The 23,159-nt window shown below is 47.0% G+C and overlaps 1 protein-coding gene across 2 annotated transcripts; it reads right to left on the reverse strand.

The window, feature by feature from the left end:
* Positions 1-2,388: 2,388 nt before the first annotated feature.
* On the reverse strand, positions 2,389-22,833 carry LOC147632153 (pentatricopeptide repeat-containing protein At4g13650-like). 2 transcript variants are annotated; one of them, XM_086808786.1, is made up of 3 exons: positions 22,470-22,784; positions 21,347-21,650; positions 2,389-6,075 (listed from the first exon to the last, which is right to left on the reverse strand). In XM_086808786.1, the coding sequence occupies exon 3, from the start codon at positions 5,539-5,541 to the stop codon at positions 2,887-2,889; it is 2,655 nt and encodes an 884-aa protein (XP_086664912.1). In that variant the 5' UTR covers positions 5,542-6,075; positions 21,347-21,650; positions 22,470-22,784; the 3' UTR covers positions 2,389-2,886. The 2 variants fall into 2 exon arrangements, with proteins under 2 accessions (XP_086664912.1, XP_086664911.1); XM_086808785.1 differs by lacking the exon at positions 21,347-21,650 and having other exon boundaries at positions 22,470-22,833.
* Between the last annotated feature and the right edge of the window lie 326 nt (positions 22,834-23,159).

A 23,159-nucleotide genomic window follows, 5' to 3' on the forward strand; every position in this document is an offset into this window, starting at 1 on the left:
GGGCTGCCAGGTGAAATAAAAAGAAAGCAGGCGGCCAATGTTGTTGAGCCTCTTCTGGACCACATTGATGATGACTTGTCTACTAATGAGAATGATTTGGCTCGTAGTGGTGAGTGGGTGGCTTCTTGCACTCGTAATTGTTGTGAGCATTGCATCGTGGTGTTTGAGTGATTGCTTTTTGTTATTTTGTGCTCTTGTACAAAGTCTCTTTCCTCGTCTTCATCTACTTTGAAGCTCTGGCATACCTTTGTTTTTCTGAGAGAGCACACTATATGCTTTGATAGTGTCTCTCCAATGCATGGCAGTTAACGAGGACTACATCATGATCAGCAAGGCTTTTGCTAGTGGGTAGAGATACCTAGTGTACACACGCATTCACGAGTTCTTCACAAAGAATAAGCCTATGAATGGTATGTACACTAGGAAAAGAAAGGAGGTGCCATGGACGGCAGACTTTATTATGTTGGACCTCATGTTTGGAGGGATTCCCCATGGAAGTGCACAGAGGCCTCCATGGGATATGTTCACGGACGACCATGTCTGTTATTATCTATCTTTGGCAGCAGCTTCTCTTTCCGACAATGGTTGGTCGGTGGTGGTGTCCTACATGGCAAGTTAGAGCTTTCCTTGAACTCAATTTCCTATTCACCAACTATTTTTCATAGGTTCCAATGAGTTTGTGCATGGAATTCTATGGGGTCGATTGAGCACTACTCCATAGTTCATGACATGGAGATTTGGCGATGGATTGTTATCTTTCATCACTTCACATACGAGTATGTTGAACAGAAGGACAGCATGGCGGAGGTAATGTGACTTTCTCTTTTAATGCCCAATGGCATTTGTGTCGCTGTTTCTGTGGTGTTACATAACTGGATTCTATTGTGTGGTTATGTTTATACGTGCGCTTCTTATGAAAATGCAACTTCAGAGTTCTATGATATACCTTGTTCGCAAAAGAGGGATGTTTGTGCCCACTTTCACTTTAGCCGAGCATACCATTGTTTGAGGCATTGTGAATAGGAGCCATGAACTCATGTGGTTTGCATTACCTACCGGTGAGTGAGTGCACTATCAGCAATGGAGGATTGGAGCTTCGAGGCGGGCTAGTGATGAGCCATACACTTCTATTATGTTTCTTGGAGCTGCTTTGCCCCCCAAGAGGTATTGTCTTGGGGATGGGGTTCGGCACAACGCCCGCTCTAAAGGCATGCCTCCGTTCGGAGAGATCATGTGTTTCATTGGACATGGATGATGGCATCATCTGTAGCTATGTAGAGCCGTACTTACGCAACTACACGTGCACATGCTCATCTACTATGAGGATGAGAGTGGATGAGCACTTGGAGGATGAGATCGATGCTTGTGCAAGGGTGTAACCCCTATGATGACTAGTGAGCTTTGGCAATCCTTCTGACTTCTTTTGGTGGTTTTTTGATAGATTTGGGATGGAGCTTTTATACTGCATTGACATTTCCATTAGTCCTTTTTTTGACTCTCTGTCATATGGAGTGTTTCTTGTTGACTATTTGTGACGCCTTGGCATTAGTAGTTTGGACAGCGACACTAGTTTTTTTATCGAAATTAGTGGTATCCTTTCTGTGACTCTTTTTGGTTATTCTGTTGAATTGGAATTAATAAATATACCCGACTTCCTTTGGGATTCAATGCAAACTTTATATTGTTAGCACATGTACTTTTGGTGTCATTGCAATGTATTACCCTCTTATACGGAGGCTACAACTCAAAGAATGATTGCTGACAAGAACTACAAAGGGATGTCACAAGCACATCATCAAGCATCATGCTTTTATGTGGATGATAAGTGTGAGGAGGGTTAGATAGTGTGCTAACAACCATCCTCTCGAATGAATACTCTTGCTCTCTTTAATTGTTTAGTCTCATATTTCCTCAAGGTCATTGTTGCCATGACATGTTCAATTTGAATTCCATTTTGTTTTTATTTGATTCATGGCTCTCACATGTGTTGATAGATTGTCAAGATGACTCAATGCTTGAAAACCACATGATTGTAGAGTGAAGAAATGTTTATTGTTTCGTCTATTTTTATAATCATTTCAATGCTCTGAGTACGTTACTTGATACATTTTTTATGATTGCATGTTGAATTAAGAACTCTTAAATGACAATACGTGTGAATACATTCAAAAGGCATTAGAAGAGTTGGTGATTTAAATGGATATGAGGATCCATCGCCTAGAGCACTATGGTTTTTGCAATCGCTCAAGTTTGGGACTTGCTTGTTTATATTTGCTCAGTGTCTTGTAACACTCATGTTGCCAGGGGGAGAGAGAGAGAGAGAGAGAGAGAGAGAGAGAGAGAGAATGTTTATGCATAAGCTAGAATATTAATCTTATGTGCAAAAGGAAAAAAACCTAGTTCTTTTATGGTTTTTGGTTGAAAATTAGTTGATTTCCAACAGAGGAGATGTACAACCTTCGAGGTTGGACCTATGGTCAAACACACGTGTAGATCGGACACGAATCACAATGCTAGACATATATACGCCGTATGTACGTGTAGTCATAAGCTTAATCAAGCCACCCTGCAACAACGGAAGCCGCTGGTGGGGACTCTTATCACCTGTCCAAGGATACTGCCGAGCAATGGAAGAATCGGTAAGAACGCCCGGGAAGCGAACTGTGACCAGGAAACCTGCCACCCCGGCCAAGGGGTCCGCCTCAGAAGAGAATTCATGGTGCCAACGCGACAAGAAATCCTGCCGTCCCGAGCAAGAATCAGACTCCGCCCAAGGACACTCTGCAGGGCAGCCGTGTCGAACTCTAGCCTGGTGTACCCTTTACCCCCACGAACTGGATGTCAGTTATATGGCCTTGGTCGCCTACCAAGGCTGCCTGCAGGAGGTCAGGCAAACACCTTCACCACTTGGGCCATCACCTCATTGGCATCTGCATGGATGTTACACATGCAAACATTAGCTTCAGCATCCTTTTCATCCAATCGTACTGCGTGTTCAAATGCCTTTATTCCGAGCTCCACATTGCCCCACTTATGGCAAGCGTCCAACACAGTATGCCACACCACAAGATTAGGATGCACCGGAAATTCCTTCATCATCGCCACCATCCTATCTAAGAGGCCTGCTCGACCCAGGAGACCAACCATGCAAGTGTGGTGCTCAAGTGTTGGACTGATGCCGTAGTCTTTGCTCATGGCCTCAAAGTGCACCTGACCTTTCTCCACCAGACCCGCATGATTGCATGCTTTAAGTATGCCAACAAACGTGACCAGATCTGGTTTTTTGCCTTCTTCTCTCATTCTGTCAAAAATATGGAAAACATTTTTAGTTTCTCCTACTTGGGCATATCCTGCAATCAGTGCGGTCCATGAGACTACGTCTCGAATTGGAAGCTTGTCAAACACTTCCTGTGCTTTTGCGAGCGAGCCACATTTAGCATACATATCTACCACTGCATTGCCAACAACAAGATCTCTTTCCAACAACCCTTGTCTGGCAATCTCAGCATGTATTTCTGTTCCCTTATCTGTGGCTCCAATACTGCCACAAGCTTTCAAGCTGCAAACAAATGTGGCAGTATTTGGAGAGACCCCCTCCAGTTGCATCTGATCAAAATGATTCAGTGCTTCCTCACTATGCTCATGTTTGACATATCCTCCAATCAGTGCAGTCCATGAGACTACGTCTCGAACTGGAAGCTTGTCGAACACTTCCTGTGCTTTTGCAAGCAAGCCACATTTGGCATACATATCAATGAGTGCGTTGCCAACAACAAGGTCTCTTTCCAACATCCCTTTTCTGGTAATCTCAGCATGAATTTCTCTGCCCTTGTCTATGGCTCCAATAATGCCACAAGCTTTCAAGCTGCAAACAAATGTAACAGAATCTGGAGAGAACCCATCAAGTTGCATTTGTTCAAAACAGTTGAGTGCCTCCTCACCGCACTCATTTTTAACATATCCTGCAATCAGTGTAGTCCATGAGACTATGTCTCGAGCTAAAAGCTTGTCAAACACTTCCTGTGCTTTCAAGAGCAAGCCACATTTGGCATACATATCAACCAGAGCATTGCCAACAACAAGGTCTCTTTCCGACAACCCTTTTCTAGTAATTTCAGCATGTATTTCTCGGCCCTTGTCTATTGCTCTAACACTGCCACAAGCTTTCAAGCTGCATACATATGTGACAACATTTGGAGACACCCCCTCAAGTCGCATCTGTTCCAAACAGTTCAGTGCTTCCTCACCATGCTCATGTTTGGCATATCCAGCAATCAGTGCAGTCCATGAGACTACATTTCGAACTAGAAGCTTGTCAAACACTTCCTGTGCTTTTGCAAGCGCGCCGCATTTGGCATACATATCAACCAAGGCGTTGCCAACAACAAGATTTTCTTCCCACAACCCTCTTCTGGTAATTTCAGCGTGTATTTCTCTGCCCTGGTCTGTGGCTCCAATAAGTCCACAAGCTTTCAAGCTGCAAACAAACGTGACAACATTTGGAGAGACCCCTTCAAGCTGCATCTGTTCAAAATAGTATAATGCTTCCTCGCCACACTCATGTTTGGCATATCCTGCTATCAATGCAGTCCATGAAACTACGTCTCGAACTGGAAGCTCGTTGAACACTTCCTTTGCTTTTGCAAGCAAGCCACATTTGACATACATATCAACCAGTGCGTTGCCAACAGTGAGATCTCTTTCCAATAATCCCTTTCTGGCAATGTCAGCATGTATTTCTCTGCCCTTATTAGTGGCTCCAGTACTGCCACAAGCTTTCAAGCTGCAAATAAATGTGACCACATTTGGAGAAACCCCCTCAAGTTGCATCAGTTCAAAACATCTCAGGGCTTCCTCACCACGCTCGTGTTTGGCATAGCCTGCTATCAGTGAAGTCCATGAGACTACATCTCGAACTGGAAGCTTGTCAAACACTTCTTGTGCTTTTGAAAGCAAGCCACATTTAGCATACATGTCCACCAGCGCATTGCCAACAAAGAGGCTTCTTTCCACATACCCCTTTTTGACAATCTCAGCATGTATGCCACACCCTCTTTTTACATCTTTCAGCTCAACACAAGCCTTCAGTAAGGCAACAAAAGTACACCCATTTGCATGTAAAGAAGAATCTTGCATTTTCTGGTACAGGAGGAGAGCATACCGTGACTCCCCACATTTAACATGACCTATGATGAGAGAATTCCAAGAGCACTCACTTCGATACACCAACTTGCCAAAAATTTTCCGGGCATTGCACATGCTCCCAACTTCCACCAACATTGAAACCAAGTTATTTCCCAGTAATTTATGAGCTTCCAGACCACACTTTTGCATGTAAGCATACAACCGCAATGCATAGGCTAGGTTTCTCTCTTTTGTGCACCTGTGCAAGATGTATGCAAGGGTGTCAAAGGAAGGCTGGTGCAGCATCCCTGCTTCCCAAGAAGCAAGTGCTTCCTCTAGACTAAGCATTTCCCAAACACCACTCTCATTGCTCCTCTTCACCAGTTGCACCCATTTTGAATTGTCCCAACAGTTCATCCCTACTAGCAACTCCTTGGCAACTTCATGCTTGAAATCTCAAGCCCTTGTCTTCATCTATAAGGTATGATCGACAACATAAATGCTCAGCAGCAGCAGATCTTTATTTCTTGGAAAAGAAGAGTATATTAATAGTGGTCTCCAGAGAAAATTACATCTCAGCCCTTGTCTTCATCTATATGGTATGATTGACAACATAAAGGCAGCAGAAGATTTTTTTTCCTTGGAAAAGAAAAGTATATTAATAGTGGTCTCCAGAAAAAATTACATCCACAAAATGTTTATCACGACAGATTCACAAAGCTGAGGACCAGCAGACTCCTCTGAGGTTGACCATGTAGAGCTAGCTATACTGATAACTGTATATGGAGACAAAGATATGTACATCTTCAAAAAAAAAAAATGGACCCATAAGAGCGCATCTCCTCTCCTTCAAAACGAACTCCCCTAGTGCCTCGCGCAGAGCCGCCCTGCCTCTCCCATAGGGTTGTTCCAGAGCCTCACAATCCTTCCAGCTAAAGAAAACCGGTGAGCCTGTAAGAAGCAAAACCACAAGAAAAAATCATGAGCTATGCTCAATGTCTACAAATCTGCAACAAGTTATATCTACAGCTGTCCTATCAATATATCATAACTAGAGGATGACCATCTATTCACTTTGGCTAGGAGAATTCAATATACATTTCTGTTTAATATTAATATCTTGAAAATTAGGACATTGAGTGTTAAAAAACCAAAAGCCAACTCATTCCTAGAATTCCAAATTTCCCACAAGCATGTGAACCTAGGGGCCCCAAATATTATGCAGCACTCATCATCAGGGCTTATAGTGTTTTCCAAAAGCCAATGTGACCAAGATGCTCTCTGACCCAATGCCCCAAGAATACACCAGCTCAGCTGAGTCCATAAAGCCTTAACGCTGGACACCCCCAATACATGTGCCAAACATCTTTCAGCATGGCTCTGCTGTCAGAATACGCAGCGGAGATGATGACCAGATCTGGGAACACGAGCAAAACGCATGCAAAAAAAATACAGCACAAGAGAGAGACAGATGTAGGCGTGTAACTCTGCTCTATATACACAAGAAAATCCCGGTTTTGGTACACAAGTGGCAAGGGGGCTGGGGGCCTATTTATATGCCCCCACATCAGCAGTCAGCCTGCTGTAGGCAGCCGACTGGACACGAGAATCCTCACGACTGGATAAACATAGTCGGCCAGCATCAAGATGGGTCGGCCAGCGGTAGAAGAGTCCCACAACTCATGAGGTGCAGTCGGCCATGTCACAGCTGCAGTCGGCCAGGCTCAGGGTCCTCCTGCCACTACAGGGCTGCCTCCCAAGCCACAGAAAAAATGGGAAAAATAGGGGAAAAATGCGGGGAGTGAGGAAAAATGATAAAACACCTCATAAGGGCGGGCACACCCACAACAGAGGCCTTGGTGTATAAAACTAGACAGGAGATGACTTCTAACACCCCCTCTCAGCTCCTAGCTGTGAAACCAACCACAGGGAGCTGGGGTGCCGCCTGAGCAAAGCCTGAAAAGAGAGCGACTTCGTGAAGAGGTCCACCGTACTGTCCTCCGTCGAACAGAACTCTAGCAAGATGTCATCAGCAACGATCTGTTCACGAACAAAGTGCCTCTGGATGACCATGGGTTCCTCCAGTGGAAGCCCAAACCTGCAATGCAACCTCTGCATCCTCACCACCTCACAAGCAGCATCACAAACAGCCTGGTACTCTGACTCTGTGCTCGACAAGGCAAAAGATGACTGCTTCTTACTGCTCCATAAAACTGCTCCTGGGCCTGAAGTAGATCTCCTCGTGTCCAGATCTCCTCCCCAAACTAAGTCACTCCAACCGTGGAGTCGGACTCCAACCAACAATCCCCCTCCTGTGTACAAGAGTCCATGATCCTTCGCATGCCGCAGAAACCACAGGAACCGCAATCCTGCCTCCCAAAGAGTCATCCGCAACCATGAGCTCAACTGCCTCATCAGGAAGCTCCCGTCCAATCTGGTGTCCATCAACCAGATCAATGAACCATACAGCTTCTGAGTCAAAAAGGCATCACACTGCTCACAAGGATCAACACCTGTTACAGTGCACAAACAAGTCCCGAAAACCTGATGAAGACCACGCAAGGCCTTCTAAAACCTGTCAACCACCCCCTGTAAATCCGGAACCACACAGCCTGGAGAAACCACCTCCTTCTGCAAGTAATCAGCTGCCACCTGCCTAGCTTTCCGAAAGGTCCCCGTGGAAAGAACATCCTCATCTACTGGAGGTTCTTTGTCCCGAACACGACGAGACATCAGAGCATAAGTGACCTATTCAGTTTCCTCTGACTCACAAACACAAGAACCACCAACATCAGTACTGGAAAGTTCCTGCCAACTGCTGCTATCTACTAGCAAGCTATCCACCATATGGTCTCGGAAAGCCTGCACCTGCAGCATATCCACACTTAAGTGGCTATTACCAGGCTGCCACTCATCACAAACCTGAGGACCTGGGAGAGAGAGTGCTGAAAGCTTGTAAACTCCATTCTCCACTCCGCCTTCCCAAACCACCTGGCCTGTTGCTTTGTCCCGGAGAGCAGCAAAATGCTCATCAAACTCCACCCGTACGCCAGTCTTGCAAACCTGATGCAACATACAACACCTGGGAGGAATGCTTCCCCCCTCTGCCATCTGGAACTATCTCCATCCTGCCCTCACTCCTGTGAACTGGGATAGTGGATGTATCCCCAGTAAGAATATGACCAGAATACTTGCAGAGATCCTGTAAACCGGAACGAGGAGGAGTCATGTGCCTGGAAGCACCGCTATCTAGAATCCACTCCCGAGTATCCGTTGCGGAGAATCTTCCAATCTCCTCCCTGCCTGAAGAAAATGAAACAGCGGTGTCCACCACCTCCAGGTGCACAAAAGCCGGAGTCTTCATGATTGCTGCTGAGGAATCTTCACCCTTCTCGGTCTTCCGCTTGGGACACTGCCTCCAATAGTGGCCTTTCTCGCCACAATCATTACAGGTCCTCTCTGCCTTTAGTTTCTCGCGGTCAGTAACGGACTTCTTCTCAGAAGACTTCTCCAACGAAGCCTTCCCTTTGCCCGTGTTACGGCCTTTCGACCGTTGGCCAGTTAAGGCCTCCGAACCTCCACCCTGAGGAGGGTTCGTGAATCGTTCCTCCTGGTCCAGGACCATGGGCACAAGCTCCTCCCATGTGATGGTGCTGAGCCTGCCACTGGTAATCAAAGACGAGTAAAATGCTAAGTACGAAGAGGGCAAATGTGACAGCAACGTTATGGCCATGTCCTCTGACGATATCTCCTTCCCAGCCTGAAGAACTTCCTGCTGAAGAGCCTACAGCTTGTTAATATGCTCCCGCATCGTTGACGACTTTGCAGGGCTCATAACCCGCATCTGTACTTCCAAGGAAATCCTCTTCATGGGCGATACCCTGTTGTAAAGAGAGGCCAAATGCTACCATATACCTCTGGCCAGCGTCATATGCTTTACCTGATTGATTACCTGTGGTGTGCAGTTGAGGAAAATAAACGAACGGACCCTGGCGTTGACACAATCCCACATCTGTGTCTGAGCCTCCCGGTCCTTTCGGGTTGATGGTAACTCCCCTTCGGTAACTCCCCTTCCTCTACTTCCGGCCGTGGAATACCAACGACGACGAAATCTGCGAGGTCGTAAGACTCCAGAACAGATTCCATCATAACCTTCCATATGCCGTAGTTGCTCCCGTCCAACTGACGGTCCACCGGGAACGTGGGGAGTGTCGGGATCTTCACGTGCCTCTCGGCCATCTCAAGCAGATCTGCCATTGCGGGGATGTCCTCTGAAAAGGGTGGGTGGGTGGGAACAAAGAAGAACTAAAACCTGCAAGTGGCTGTCCAGCAAATCAGCCCGCCGTCCTCTTGCTTCTCCTTTTCCCTAACAGTCCAAAACAGTCCACCAATCAGCCACACAACAATCCCCCTCTTGCTCACACAAATCCCAAGAACTACCTAGAGCCTAGGGCTCTGATACCATGTCAGAATACACAGCAGAGATGATGACCAGATCTAGGAACACACGAGCAAAACGCATGCAAAAAAAATACAGCACAAGAGAGAGAGAGATGTAGGCGTGTAACTCTGCTCTATATACACAAGAAAATCCCGGTTTTCGTACACAAGTGGCAAGGGGGCTGGGGGCCTATTTATATGCCCCCACATCAGCAATCGGCCGGACACAAGAATCCTCACAACTGGATAAACACAGAGCATCAAGATGGGTCGGCCAGCAGCAGAAGAGTCCCACGAGAAGAGTCCCACGACTCATGAGATGCAGTCGGCCATGTCACAGATGCAGTCGGCCAGGCTCAGGGTCCTCCTGGCTCAGGGTCCTCCTGCCACTACAAGGCTGCCTCCCAAGCCACAAAAAAAAATGGGAAAAATAGGGGAAAAATGCGGGAAGTGAGGAAAAATGATAAAACACCTCATAAGGGCGGGCACACCCACAACAAAGGCCCTGGTGTATAAAACTAGACAGGAGATGACTTCTAACATCTGCATCTCATACACTTGCCGGAGCTGATGCTCCTCAACAATTTCTTTGCCATAAGTAGTGCTCCAAAGTGCACCTTCCACAAAATGTGTTCATTCTAAGGGGCAGCTTACTCCCCCATAGGTGTTTTCATCTGGATAGCCAAGTCTTATTACCCGGGCTGAGATTCCATGTTTTGTTGAGGTAATCCTCCACTTTAGAATCTCCCAACATCCAGAGGTATATCTTAGTAGTTTTTGATTTATCCTTAGGGATCCCATCAGGCCAGTTCTACTCATTAGCCCAAGCATCATCCCTTTTGTCTCTGTTGATGTTCAAGGATTCTTTTCCCAATACCGGATCTAGAACATATGAGTCTCTCCTTGAGAAGAATGTGGAGGAGAGGATGCGCTTGAGCTCCTTGCAAGCAAACACACACACAAGAGAGATCGATGGCTGAATTTTCTTCTATTCTTCTCTCCTCTTCTCTACAACCATAACATAAAGAGATAAGTATATATACTATACATTTGTAGTCGTGCACACTTCTCTGAGCTCCCCCCCCCCCATCTTGATCGTTTCCTCGCACCCACACCACCCCCCCCTGCGCTTCTACTACTATTTCGCCCCTTGCGCCTGCCTGTCCTGCCCACCTCCCCCCTTCCTCTTTGCGTTTCTGTGCCCGCCTCCCCTGCCCTTCCTCTTCCCCCACCCCCCTCCCTTCTACCACTATTTCGCCCCTTGCACCCGCCTGTCCTGCCCACCTCCCCCCTTCCTCTTTGCATTTCTGCGCCCGCCTCCCCTGCCCTTCCTCTTCCCCCCACCCCCCCCCATTTTTTTCCTACGCCGCCCTGCTCCCCACTGCCCTGCTACTGCCCCGGCCCCCCATCCCTCTCTTTGATGCCCCCCGTCCCCCTCTCATCTCTACGCCTCCCCCCTTCCCCTCTTTCCCCCCTCCTTCCCGGTTTCCCTCCTTCATTTGCAGGCAGATGGGGCATCTAGCCAAAGCTTGCCCTCAGCGTCAGTCCACAAGACCGCCCCCAGTGCGCCACCACCACCCCCCCCCCACGTGGATCCGTATCACATTCAGATCCTCACCAAGGGGTAGAGGGAAGGAGAGGTTCTCAAGCAACGGAGCACCAAGTCCCGACCATGGACAACACCGCTGCCGAAGAGTGGCAGACAGTTGGCCCGTGCCCGGGCTGTCAGCCGACCACCAAGGCTGAGCGCCGTCGCCGTGCGCGCCAGGCTAGAAGAGCACAAGAGGATTCGGTCCTATTAGAGAACCATTTTGAGAATTTATCACAGCACCTACCCATTGGCAACGGCCCCCCTCCAATCACTGAGCGGGCCCCTCCGATTTGGAGGCCGATTCTCAGTCGAGATCCCCCCCCCCCCCCCCCCCGACTCTCAATGCCTAGTGAGGCTAGTAGACCCCATTGAGCCCCCCAGTGAGCCTCTCCCAGCAGCCTTCCTCTCCGATGGATCTCTCCCGGCAGCACCCCTCCGCCCCCCGCCCTCTCCCCCGTCTTTACCCGCAACAGTTGCTTCAGCCCATCCTCCGCATCAGAGCCTGCCCTCCCCCCTCCCTCCGCCTCTCCAGAGCACTCCCGTCAACCCCCAACAGCCCCCGACCCAGAGCGGATGCAACCGGCGAGTTCCGTTCACCGCTTGTTTCACCGTTTCTCTAAGCCAGTTGAGATGACCATTGCCGCCTCCCCGATGAGGGCTCTCCCACCAGAGTCCCCAAGTAAGCCCCCTAGGATCTTGGAGCAGCCTGTGGATTATAGCTTCTTCCGATGTCTTCCGACAGAAGGGACATATATGTTTGAGGAGATAGTAGCACCTATTCGGATATGTGTGGTTTTTCACCACTCCTGAGTCCTGACCCTCTACGCCAGAGAATGGCGCGATGATCTTCTCTTTCCCTGTGTGTACAGCCCTGAGGATGGAGTGGGACTCGGAGTCGATGACTGCCGCCATCCAGGGTTAGGCAGTTGAGCTATCCCATCATCTTCACAATCTTTGCATCACCGACATACTCACCCATCTATGGCCAGGCCGCAGAGACAAGGGCGAGGAGATGGTGGCCTCCAGCTTGGAGGTGATGCTTTGTGTTCATGCATACTTCTGTCACAGCACCTCTTCCCCCTTCTTACAGGTATCTCCATTGTGATCGATGGAGCTCTCGCGCTCGAACAGAGTGGCGTCACATGGAGGACAGGATCTGTGCCCACTTGGCACGCCTTCGAGTGAAGGGCAGTTCTGCTAGTTCCGCCTCACACAAAGATTGATATGCAGATAGTTTCGTGGAACATACAGGGTTTAGGGGAGCCTCGGTGCTTTCAGAGACGAGGCATCCTCAAAGGAGAGCTTCAGAGAGCCATAGTGGGGGGACCTATCGACGTTCTTTTCCTCCACGAGCATCACCTCTCTAACGGGCACACCCGCCAAGCGGGAAGATTTTACTAGGCAAGAGTCGTACTTTCTGGTCTCCACCCTTCAGCCCTTCAGGAACGCGGGAAGCAGTTTGTATTTATGTCAATGAGCCGCTTTTGCCAATAGTGACAGGCTCAGGACTCATAGTTCCGAGGCGAGCACAGTGGGTTATCATTTTGATTAGCGAGGATAGCGTTGGCTTTCTCAATGTTTATGCCCCGAACGCCGCTGCAGGTAGAGCCCTCTCTTGGAACACAATCCGACAAGCTCTTCCCTAAGCTAACTTTTGGTGCATGGGTGGTGACTTCAACATGATTGACACAGCAAAGGACAGACTGGGAGGAGGCACCGCCACAGTCTCAGGAGCAGAATACTATGCCTGGGAGGAGATGATACTGGCACTTGAGGGACAGGACCCTTGGCATCATCTAGAGTTTGGGCGCAGCCCTAGGAGCCTTAGCTTCTCACGATCGGATAGGAGCATCGGCCCCAACCTCTCTACACTTGATAGGTTTTACATTGATGAGTGGGCTTGCAACCATGGGGGCATGATTGGTATCTTGGCAGGCACTACTTTTTCATGTCACGCCCTAGTTATTATGTCCCTAGAGAACCCCTGGAGGCATGACAGGCATGCAAGCTCTAGGATTCTGCATAGCCTCATTCAAGACCCCGAGATCTATAGCAAGATAGAGCAGATATGGACAGGACTGGACTTTACCTCAGGCTCTACTACGTGCACATTGGATGTTGGCCTAGGGGAGATCAGTGGTTTCTTGCAGGAGGTAACCCATAGCAGATTGGAAGGATTTTGGGAGCACGAGAGTAGTCTAAGGAGGGGTCTGGCCTCTTTACAGCAGCTTCAGGTGAGTTCCCCATATAGCCCATGGATTGAGAGTCAGCTTGCTACCGCCCACACAGAGATTAGATCCCACCCACATAGAGATTACATTGAGGAGTGAAGGGTGGAGTACAAATACCATCCCAAAGCTTCATTCTGGACTCAAGCCGATGACAGAGTCACAGGGGATTTCTTTGAGATAGCCGGCCCCCACAAGAGGAGAGATGGTATTCGCAGGTTGCATCACTCACAAGGGACGGGGACGGGGACGGGGACGCTTCAGGAACGGGGACGCCGGTGGGGGACGGTTCTATGAGGGGACGGCAGGGAGCCGTTTGCGCGTTTTTCTGCCGTTGCGCTCGCCGTTTATAGCCGTTGCAATCGCTGTTTCCAGCCGTTGCAGTCGCCGCTTGGCCTTTTATGGCTTGGGCCTTGGCCCTTGCGGTTTGAGACTTGGCCCTCTCTCTCTCTCTCTCTTGCCCTTAAGGCTTGCCTCTCTCTCTTGCCTATCTATATAAGAACAAGCCTCTACAAGGCTACAAGCACACACAACTTTCAAGCTTTCAAGCTTCTTCTAGCTTCCAACTTCCAAGTTCCAAGCCTCTAGGCTCTCACACAAGGCCCGCGGGCCGCCGCCCTACCGCCCTACTATCTACTCTCTCTCTCTCTCTCTCTCTCTCTCTCTCTCTCACCTCTCCCTCAAGCCTCTCGAGTCTTGAGTCTTCCAACTTCCAAGCCTCTAGGCTCTAGGCCTCTCTCTCTCTCTCTCTCTCTCTCTCTCATTCCTCAAGGCTCAAGAGTCAAGCCATCTTTTAACCATGGCATCCTCCTCACGTGCCGGGGCTTCCCGTAGAAGGACAACGGGATGGACATGGTGGGAGGAGGTTAACTACACCCCATCCGCTCATGGAGGCGGTTCTCGCCCATGGGTATGCAAGCTTTGCCCGCACCGGCGAACAGGTGGCGCCGACAAAGTGCGAGCCCACGTCTTGCATGAGAGTGGGCATGAGGTGAGGTTTTGCACGAATGTCACGCCCGAGATGAGACAGGAACTTCTTGACAAGCTTAGCGTCTACGAGACGGTCGAAGCGACGACAAGGACACCACGAGTGGCTGTGGATCCCGTGACGATGGGGAGAGGAACTCAAGCCTCTACAATGGAGTCATGTGGTGGATCGGGATCATGCACACCATCACCTTCACCATCAAGTCGGAATGTTACTCCATCCACGACGCCGGCACCCTACATCTCCACGGCCTCTCAACCATTACGTGGCCCACGACGACAATCCAGTTTTATGGTCACATGGACGAGAGCCAAATCAGTGCCACCCGTGTGTGACCAGTGCTGCGTCACATGGACGGGAACCAGTTTCGTGTCACCCATGTGTGATTTGCTTCGTGCTGTATGGACGGAAGCCTGTTGGTGCCACCCGTGTATGGCTAGGATGGTGTCTTACCTACACGACTGTCACTCCATAGGAAGACTAGGACATATTTATTTATATTTGTCACGCTACCTTTGTGCCCGACAGGAACCTCTTGTACAAGTTTCATGAAAGGGATATTTCGTCCATTATTTGTGCACATGCATTTATGCCTGCATGCATAAATTTGTTTTTGCATGACTTGTTTGCGTGTCTGCCTGTTATGCCGTGCCAGTACACTGGACGGAGACGCCCCCAGTGTACCGTGGAATGCTGTTTGCTGACTTGGTGGTGTGGCGTGTGAAAAGCTGGTAAGTATTTTCATTTTGGCCTTTTTTAAAAGGTAAAATCCATAAACTATGGTTAACTTTAATGTTTATAAGCTAATGTGTTCACACATTTAAATTTGGGCTAGATATTTACTTTCTAGTGTGGGTGCCTATAAACTAACCTTTGATTAGAGTTTAATAATTCTAAAAGCAACTATTGCATGGAAGACTAGTACATATTTCCCACGTGGGTGGTGGCTGGATTTTCTCTCTCCATCACCTGCTCTGTTCTCTCCGACGCTCAATATCCTCCATGTTGTACCCGCCTGCCGCCCACGCGTACTGAAGCTGCAGTTGTACCTGCCTGCAGGGCTGCCCACGCCTCCTGTACCTGCTGCTGTACAGTACACGCCTGCTGTACCAGGCCTGTACCTACTGCTGTACAATACCCGCTTGTACCACCAAGCCTGTACCTGTTGCTGTACAGCACCCTCATGCTCATTTACTGCCTTGTGTACCTGCTGTACCTACTGGCTACCCATGTGTACCTGCTGGCTGCCCATGTGTACCTGACCAGTACAACTGTTGGCTGCCCACGTGTACCTGCTGGCTGCCCATATGTACCTGTTGTACCTGATTGTACCTACTTGCTAAACTCACTGTACCACCTGTACAAACAGTACCTGCTGTACCTGCACACATGTGAAGTTCTTGACGTGCTTGATTGTACCTGCTACAAATTGTACCGGTTGTATCTGGATTGTACTCAACATACAAGGTGCTCTCATATTTTTCTCATTTGTATAAATCTGAAATTTGCAAATTTAAATTCAGAGAATGCTTTAAGTTATGTAGTGCAGGAGCATGGCATGTATATACTGACCATGTTCAGGAAATTCTTCCTGGTGTGGCTAGTATATTTCCTTGTGTGGTGTTGTTAACCGCGCTCTCAGAGCTTCTGAGAGCCAGTGAAGGTTAGACTCACCAGGGAATTTGGGAGCAAAGCTCATTGGGGAGAACCAGGCCACGTTCCCTCCGCGGTGTACCCCTTGGCCTGCGTTAGTACTGGCGTGCCTGTTGGTGCACGGTCCTGAAAGACCAATGAAAGGCAGGTGTCCACCCAGTGAAGGTGGGAATGAGCCTGTGATTTAGAGCTATTCCGACCAACACCTCTTCATCGACTTGAACCAATTTTATTTGGTTGTTTTCACTCCCTTGTGGAGAAATCTGGCCTGTCAGGCCCGTAACACTTGTATAAATATAAATACTCCAAGAAATACAAAAAGTATTGAAAAGGGGGAGGGGGGGGGGGGGCGGCCCTTTCCGGCCCCAACGCTGGTGTCATTTGTATTTTTAGTATTTCCAGTATTTGTGTTACTGATATTGTTTCCATTGTTTAATAACAGTTAAATTAAGTGTTCTAAATATATGTATATTGTCTTCCGATCTGTAGGCCTCCTGTAGGGAACGGTCACACCTTCTTGTACTGAGAAAGCTCCTCAACACTCAACTTGCCATCTGTCTTGCCTGCCTCTGCTTTCTGGTCTCTGGAGTAAGCTTAGACACATTGTTCGAGTTCTTGAAGCCAGAGGCTCCCGCGCTCTGTCCCAGGGAAGACCCCGTCTGCTTTTGGCCTTTTCCTCCCAAGGCGATAGCCTTGGGAGTAGCCGGCTAGGAAGTCTTGGGCTTGCCACCATTATGCTTCATTTCTGCACTCTGCGCAAGCGAGAGTGCGTCTTCGAAGGTGGCTGGCCTAAGCATACGCACCTCCCACTGGATTTGCGTTTCAAGGCCATACAAAAACTACCCTTTCTTGTCCGAATCAAATAAGCCTAATTGCAAACATAAAGTCAAAATTCTAATGGCAAACTGAAGGACTGGTTGCACGTTCTGACGCGCTCCCCTGAACTCGTCTTCGAGTCGCTCAAGGTAGTGGGGCGGCAGAAACCGCTGCTTAAGGTCGCGGACAAACTCGTCCCACACATAAGCTGCCATACCTAATCTAGTGTGGGCATGAGCCCACTGAGTCCACCAAGGAATGGCCTCACCTTCCAAGTACCAATTGGCTAAGATCACTCTGTCAATATCTATCATTCTAACTACGGCAAAGTAAGCTTCAAACTGATGCAACCATGAATAGAGAGTTGTGGGGTCGAGTTTACCATTATACTTACTAAAGTTCATTTTCTCGTGAAAATGATTCGAGGGCGCCGCTGGTGTCAATCTGGTGTCCAAAGCTGCTAGGTAACGCTCATGTTCCACACGTCGCATGGCTTCGTCTTCACGTTGTCATATCTCCAATGCATGCATATGCAACTGAAGCAAAGAGCTCAGTTGCGGTCGTGACTCCACGAGAGGGTCCCTATGTCGAGGATCTGGTAGTTATATTGGATTTTTGAGACTATCTCATCTCGCCCACTTGATGGGACATGCTTATATCTTGGATGTATGGCTTGAAGTTGGAGAGGATGTCTACATGGGTTTAGATAAAACCCAAGACATTGTATCCTTTTTAAAATTTTCAGCTTCATCTATAGTAGTCTAGAAAGTAGCTTAAATCTTTGGTTTTGGATAACCAACTGGTGCGACCAGTCAATAATGAATAATCTTTTTGGCTATGTCTATGCAGGATTAATGTTATCACAAGGGCTTAAAGCCAAATCCTAAAGTATGTTATGCATTGTTCTATTGGAAGAATGTTCATCCAAATGAATTTTTAATATCAAGGATTCTCTATATGGCCAAGTGGAGTTGTTTTATATAGTGGATTTGTTTTGACTCAGCTATCTTTCTCATACCTTGGCTATATCTACAGTATTTGTTACATTAGTTCCCTTGCGAGAAGTGGCTTGGGTGTATGATTGTGAGAGTGGATATTGACCTAAGAGTTCCACTCAAGCAAGGCTTGCGTGAGACTCGATAATGCTCCGAGAGGCTCCACAACCAATGTTATCCTTCACCAGATATGATCAGTAACTTTGACATGTGACTTAAGCCCAGCTCTTTCTGGGCAGAGCACCTGGGAGTTAACTGGTATATAGTCGTCGTTATCCTTCACTTATGTTATCAGTGAGTAGTACTGATGTGATCGATAAGTACTGATATGATCAGTAACTTTGACATGTGACTTGAGCAGAGTCCTCAAATGAAGGCCATCTAGCCATATGACATAAACAGCGACTATATGCCAATTAACTAGTATGACTAGATCCGGACTCATCCTTTTGGATGAGAACAACCTTGCTTTCCCGCAAGGGAGCTATCACAGTTGCGGTCAACTGTTTTAAAAAGATCAGGAAGATGTCACCAGCCTAGACATTTCCAATATGAAAGGGATTTGGAACTTTGGTGGACTCCAGGATGTCCAAACATTCAGAAAGAACAAGCTTTGGGAATGGGGGATTATCCAGGAATACAAAGGATCACACTTCTAAAATTTAGGAGTTGCTATTTTTGGCCCAGCTCCGATGGAAATTCTGTTCGCGTCATTATGTCTGGAATTGAGCAGATACCAAGAGTTGCCAAAGTACCTATGACAAATGGGCTACCAGTTGGTATATTTTTAATGATAAAAATTATGGAAGAACCCATCTCTTAGATTGGGACATGTGGCAAGAAAGTGGATCAAAGTGAGACAAGTGGCCTCACACTTGTCAAGAAAGTGGATCAAAGTGAGACAAGTGGCCTCACCCTTGTCATTATAGCCTTCTCTTGCCATTTTAGCTCATGGGAGGCCCAAATCTATAAATTGGAGCCCTCTCTCTTCATTTGAAGGAGGCTCTCTTGCTGAACACTAGCCTCTACCACCATTACACTCTGCCCTAATGATGGCTACTCTCTCTCTCTCTCTCTCTCTCTCTCTCTCTCTCTCTCAGGCTGCCCATGAAGAATACCGGCTGTTGGGGACTGTTTTGGAGGCTTCCATCACAACGAAATACTGAAGGCAAGGGTATTTAATCATTTTATTATGATTTCTAGCAATTATACTTGTTGTACCAACCCTTGAACTGTTGGGGACTGTTTTGGAGGCTTCCATCACAACGAAATACTAAAGGCAAGGGTATTTAATCATTTTATTATGATTTCTAGCAATTATACTTGTTGTACCAACCCTTGAACTTACTGTACCAGCCACTATACCCACTGTACCTGCTATACCAGCCATTGTACTTGTTGTACCTACTATACCAACCAATGTACCGGTTGTACCAGCCACTATACCTATTGTGCAAACCCTTGTACTTACTGTACCAGCCATTGTACATGTACCTGTTGTGTGGAGGGTGTACCTACTGTTTCAGATTCTGTAGCTGCTATTCCAACTCTATTGGTGCTGCCCTGACTTGTTTTGGTTGCCCATGGTGCTGCTCGACTTGTTCATGGTGATGTATATGGTATATTATTTGCTTCAGCTGAGTTTTTCACATATGGCATCTTAAAGACCCGTGGTGATGAGGGAGATTAGTACCCTCACGAAAAGAGGTGGTTTACACACATTCATGGTATTTAGGGGCTTCTTTTGATGATCACCCGTGTGTTTGGTCCAATGATGGTTGTATATGGATAATCCGACATCTCCCATGGGGAGAGTAAGGCCCTCAAAGCTTGTACATGATATTATTCTCCTTGGGTAATAAAATACTCCAAAAGGGAGAGGAGGGAGGGGGGGGGGAGGCATTCTGGCCTCTATGCGGTCTCACATGTGCAAGCTCCACTTTTAGTATTTGTGAATGTTTTATTCAACTTTTATGTTTTATGTTTTATTCAACTTTTATGTTTTATGCAAAGTGATGATGGATATGTGTTAAAGTTGTGGCCATGTTTAAATGTTTTAATATGCATTGATGGTATCAACAAGTGTGTCGAAGACCCTAGTCCCCCGGGCACCGCGAGTTACACTTATGATCATTTGATTCTTGCCCCGCACATGAGGCGAGTTTGTATCTAGCCCTTGTGCTTCTCTTTCATTAACTAATAGAAGGATCTTTTTCCCCAAAAAAAAAAGTGTACATACTATAAGGGAAAGTGCTCTCCTACTATAACATACAAAGGCCAGTCCATAGTATAAACCAACTAGCACTGCAACTATGCCATAACTCTAGTACACCAAAGTGACTCTCACACAACCCGTAAACCACTAGCGGCACATCGCCCATAATCTCACCAACCCAACCAATGACATAAGTGCAGAAGCTATCACGTAAGCTCGATATGTCAACACTCTCCCTCAAGATCAACTTCACAAACTACACTCCAAGTAAGCTCCTAACCTACGGAGCTTCTATGTACCCAATGCCTTCATAAAGATATCAACCAATTAATCATCTATGCTGACATATATCAAATCCACATCACCTATGAGGACCTTCTCCCGCACATGTATGCTACTCATGTTGTCCACAATAAATGACAATGGTCCTATCCACGAGCTCACCCATATCACAGAGTAGCTTCTGAAACCAAGCTACCTCACAAGCAAATAGCACCACCCCTATACTCTGCCTCTGTACTCAACAAGGCAACCATCGACTGTTTCTTGTGGCTCCAACTCACAGCAATACTCCCAAAAGAAAACATAAAGCCGCTGGTACATCTCCAACTCACAACACTCGACTGTTTCTTGTTGCTCCAACTCACAACACTCCCGAAAGAAAACACAAAGCCTCTAGTAGATCTCTTTTCTGAGACACTAGCAGCCCAAGCATCCGAATACCCATGAAAATATATCTCTGTACCAGTCTCATAGAAAAGTCCATTATCAATAGTGAACTTTATCCGTCTAGCCACATCGAGGTGTGGCTTTTTGAGGACCTACATAAACTGACTCACAAGTCCAATAGCATAGCTCAAATGTCACCTAGTAATGGTTATGTAGATCAAACTACTCACTATACACCTGTACATAGTGGGATCCTCCAAAAGCTCACATGTATCTGCGGAAAGCTTAGTGTTTTGCTCTAATGACACGAAAATAGGCTTCCAGCCTATCATACCATACTCGAACAACATGTCCAAGCCATACTACCTTTGTAACGGCAAAATGCCATCAGGTGATCTCTCCACCTCTATACTAAGAAAATACAGCAGCTCACCCAGATCTTTCATTTCGAGCTTCTGCTTCAAAAGCATCCTGACATCTTGTATGCCAGTATCTCTATCACCAGTGAGAATCAAGTCATCCACATATATGACTAATAACATGATCCCTCTATCTGATAATCTTTTCTACATAGAGTGAAAAAATCTACATTGGATATCTGAAACTTAATGGTAACAAGATACTCACGATCTTGTTTGACCATGCTCTGGGTGCTTGCTTCAAGCCATACAAGGCTTTGTTTAACCTGCATACAAAATCTGGATGTGCATCGCTCTCATAACCTAGTGGTTACATTATGTAAACTTCTTTTTGTAAATCACCATGCAAGAACGCATTCTTTACATCCATCTGAAGTAAAGAGCAACCCTTCATTGCAGCCACAGCAATGATTACTCTCACAGTTGTCATTCTTGCAACCGGGCTGAATGTCTCCTCGTAGTCAATGCCATATGTCTAGGCATAACCCTTGGCAACCAATCTTGCCTTGTACCTATTCACACACACATACATTTGAATTATTCTTGACCTTGTACAACAACTTATACATTTGAATTATTCTTGACCTTGTACAACCACTTATATCTAATTGCCTTCTTATCTTAGGACAAAGACACTAATTCTCATGTCGCATTTGTATCCAATGTTACCATCTCCTCATCCATGGTATCTTTTTATTTCTGATTTCAAGTGTCTGTTCAAAACAAGATGGCTCTCTCCTGCATTACTTTAACCATGTAAGCATAGTAATAGACTGTATATCCACGAGTTGCTAAGATGGACCATGGAATTTCTTTTTGGGCTGGTCCAGCTAATGTAGGCATGAAGATGATTTGTAAGGTGGACAACTTTACACGTGGGCTGTTCAAGGGGGAGAAGGGCGACTGGTTCTACATGCAAACATGGTTAGCTGGAGTGCACTACAGGCATCTATGGGCTGGCTGAATGCCTAGCAGACGTCTACATGCTTGGTCGACTCTCTCTTTACTCTCTATCCGCTGGTCGACTTGCATACGGGGCTCTAGATAGCTGGTTGACTTGCATACAGGGCTCCACAAGGCAGTCTACTTGCATACAGGGCATCTCAGAGCTCGTACAGAGACCCAAGTGCTGCTTGTTTACTTGCTGTCTGGACAGTGTACAGGCTAATTGCAGCCTTGGAGATAGATAGGGCATCATTCCGGGCAAGCATGCATGAGAACTAGCGGTTCAATTACAAGATAGCAACACAAGCGTAGCATCCTGCCGCCTACATAGAATCGAACACAGACCACAAGAAAAGAGCAGGGATCAGGCATCCTTTTGAGCTTACCTCGTAGGCTTCAGAGATCTGCTTGAACTTTGCCTCGGCCTCCTCCTTGTTTGTAGGGTTCTTGTCGGATTTCATGCCGAGCTTGCGGTAGGTCCTTAAGATCGTCATCGGAGGCGCTCTGCGGGATTTTGAGTACGTTGTAGTAATCGACACCCATAGCAGGGCTACGCAAAGAGAGGTAAGGTTTTCTGGCTACGGCGACAGCTTGCAGAAGGTGAAATGAAACGATGAAGTAGGTTTTCCGCTATGGCGTCTGCGTGGCCATGGCGCAGACAAGGAAGGTAGGGATTTCCGGCGCTACGGTAATCTCATGTAGTTCTGAAAAATGTATTATATACAGATCTGAGAACACCAAATGCCCAGCCACTATTATAGACCATGGAGTTACAAGATTGCATGCACAAATTTTGACCATCCATCTTCAAAATAAACTTGACTAAGTAAACTATGTAGTACCCAAAAATAGTGTACCATGATGGCTTGAAACTACATGGTTCCATTACTTGAAGGTATAGTGTAGTGGTAAGATGTTTCCAATGGTGACCCAAGGTCTAGAATTCAAATCTTCTTTTGCACATAACATCTTGCTCTAAATTTCTCCAAGTCCCAAACCCAAATTTCTCCTCACTCCTAAAGTAAACTATGATTTGCTGAATAAACTAAGAAGTAAACTACGATCGTTTAGTAAAC

This window comes from Cibotium barometz, chromosome 14, assembly GCF_041138505.1.
Source record: "Cibotium barometz isolate CiBa-2024 chromosome 14, ASM4113850v1, whole genome shotgun sequence".
NCBI lineage: Eukaryota > Viridiplantae > Streptophyta > Polypodiopsida > Cyatheales > Cibotiaceae > Cibotium > Cibotium barometz.

Bases quoted from the DNA above. Each gene is read 5' to 3' on its own strand.
- LOC147632153 (XM_086808785.1), bottom strand. From the start codon at position 5,541: ATGAACTGTTGGGACAATTCAAAATGGGTGCAACTGGTGAAGAGGAGC.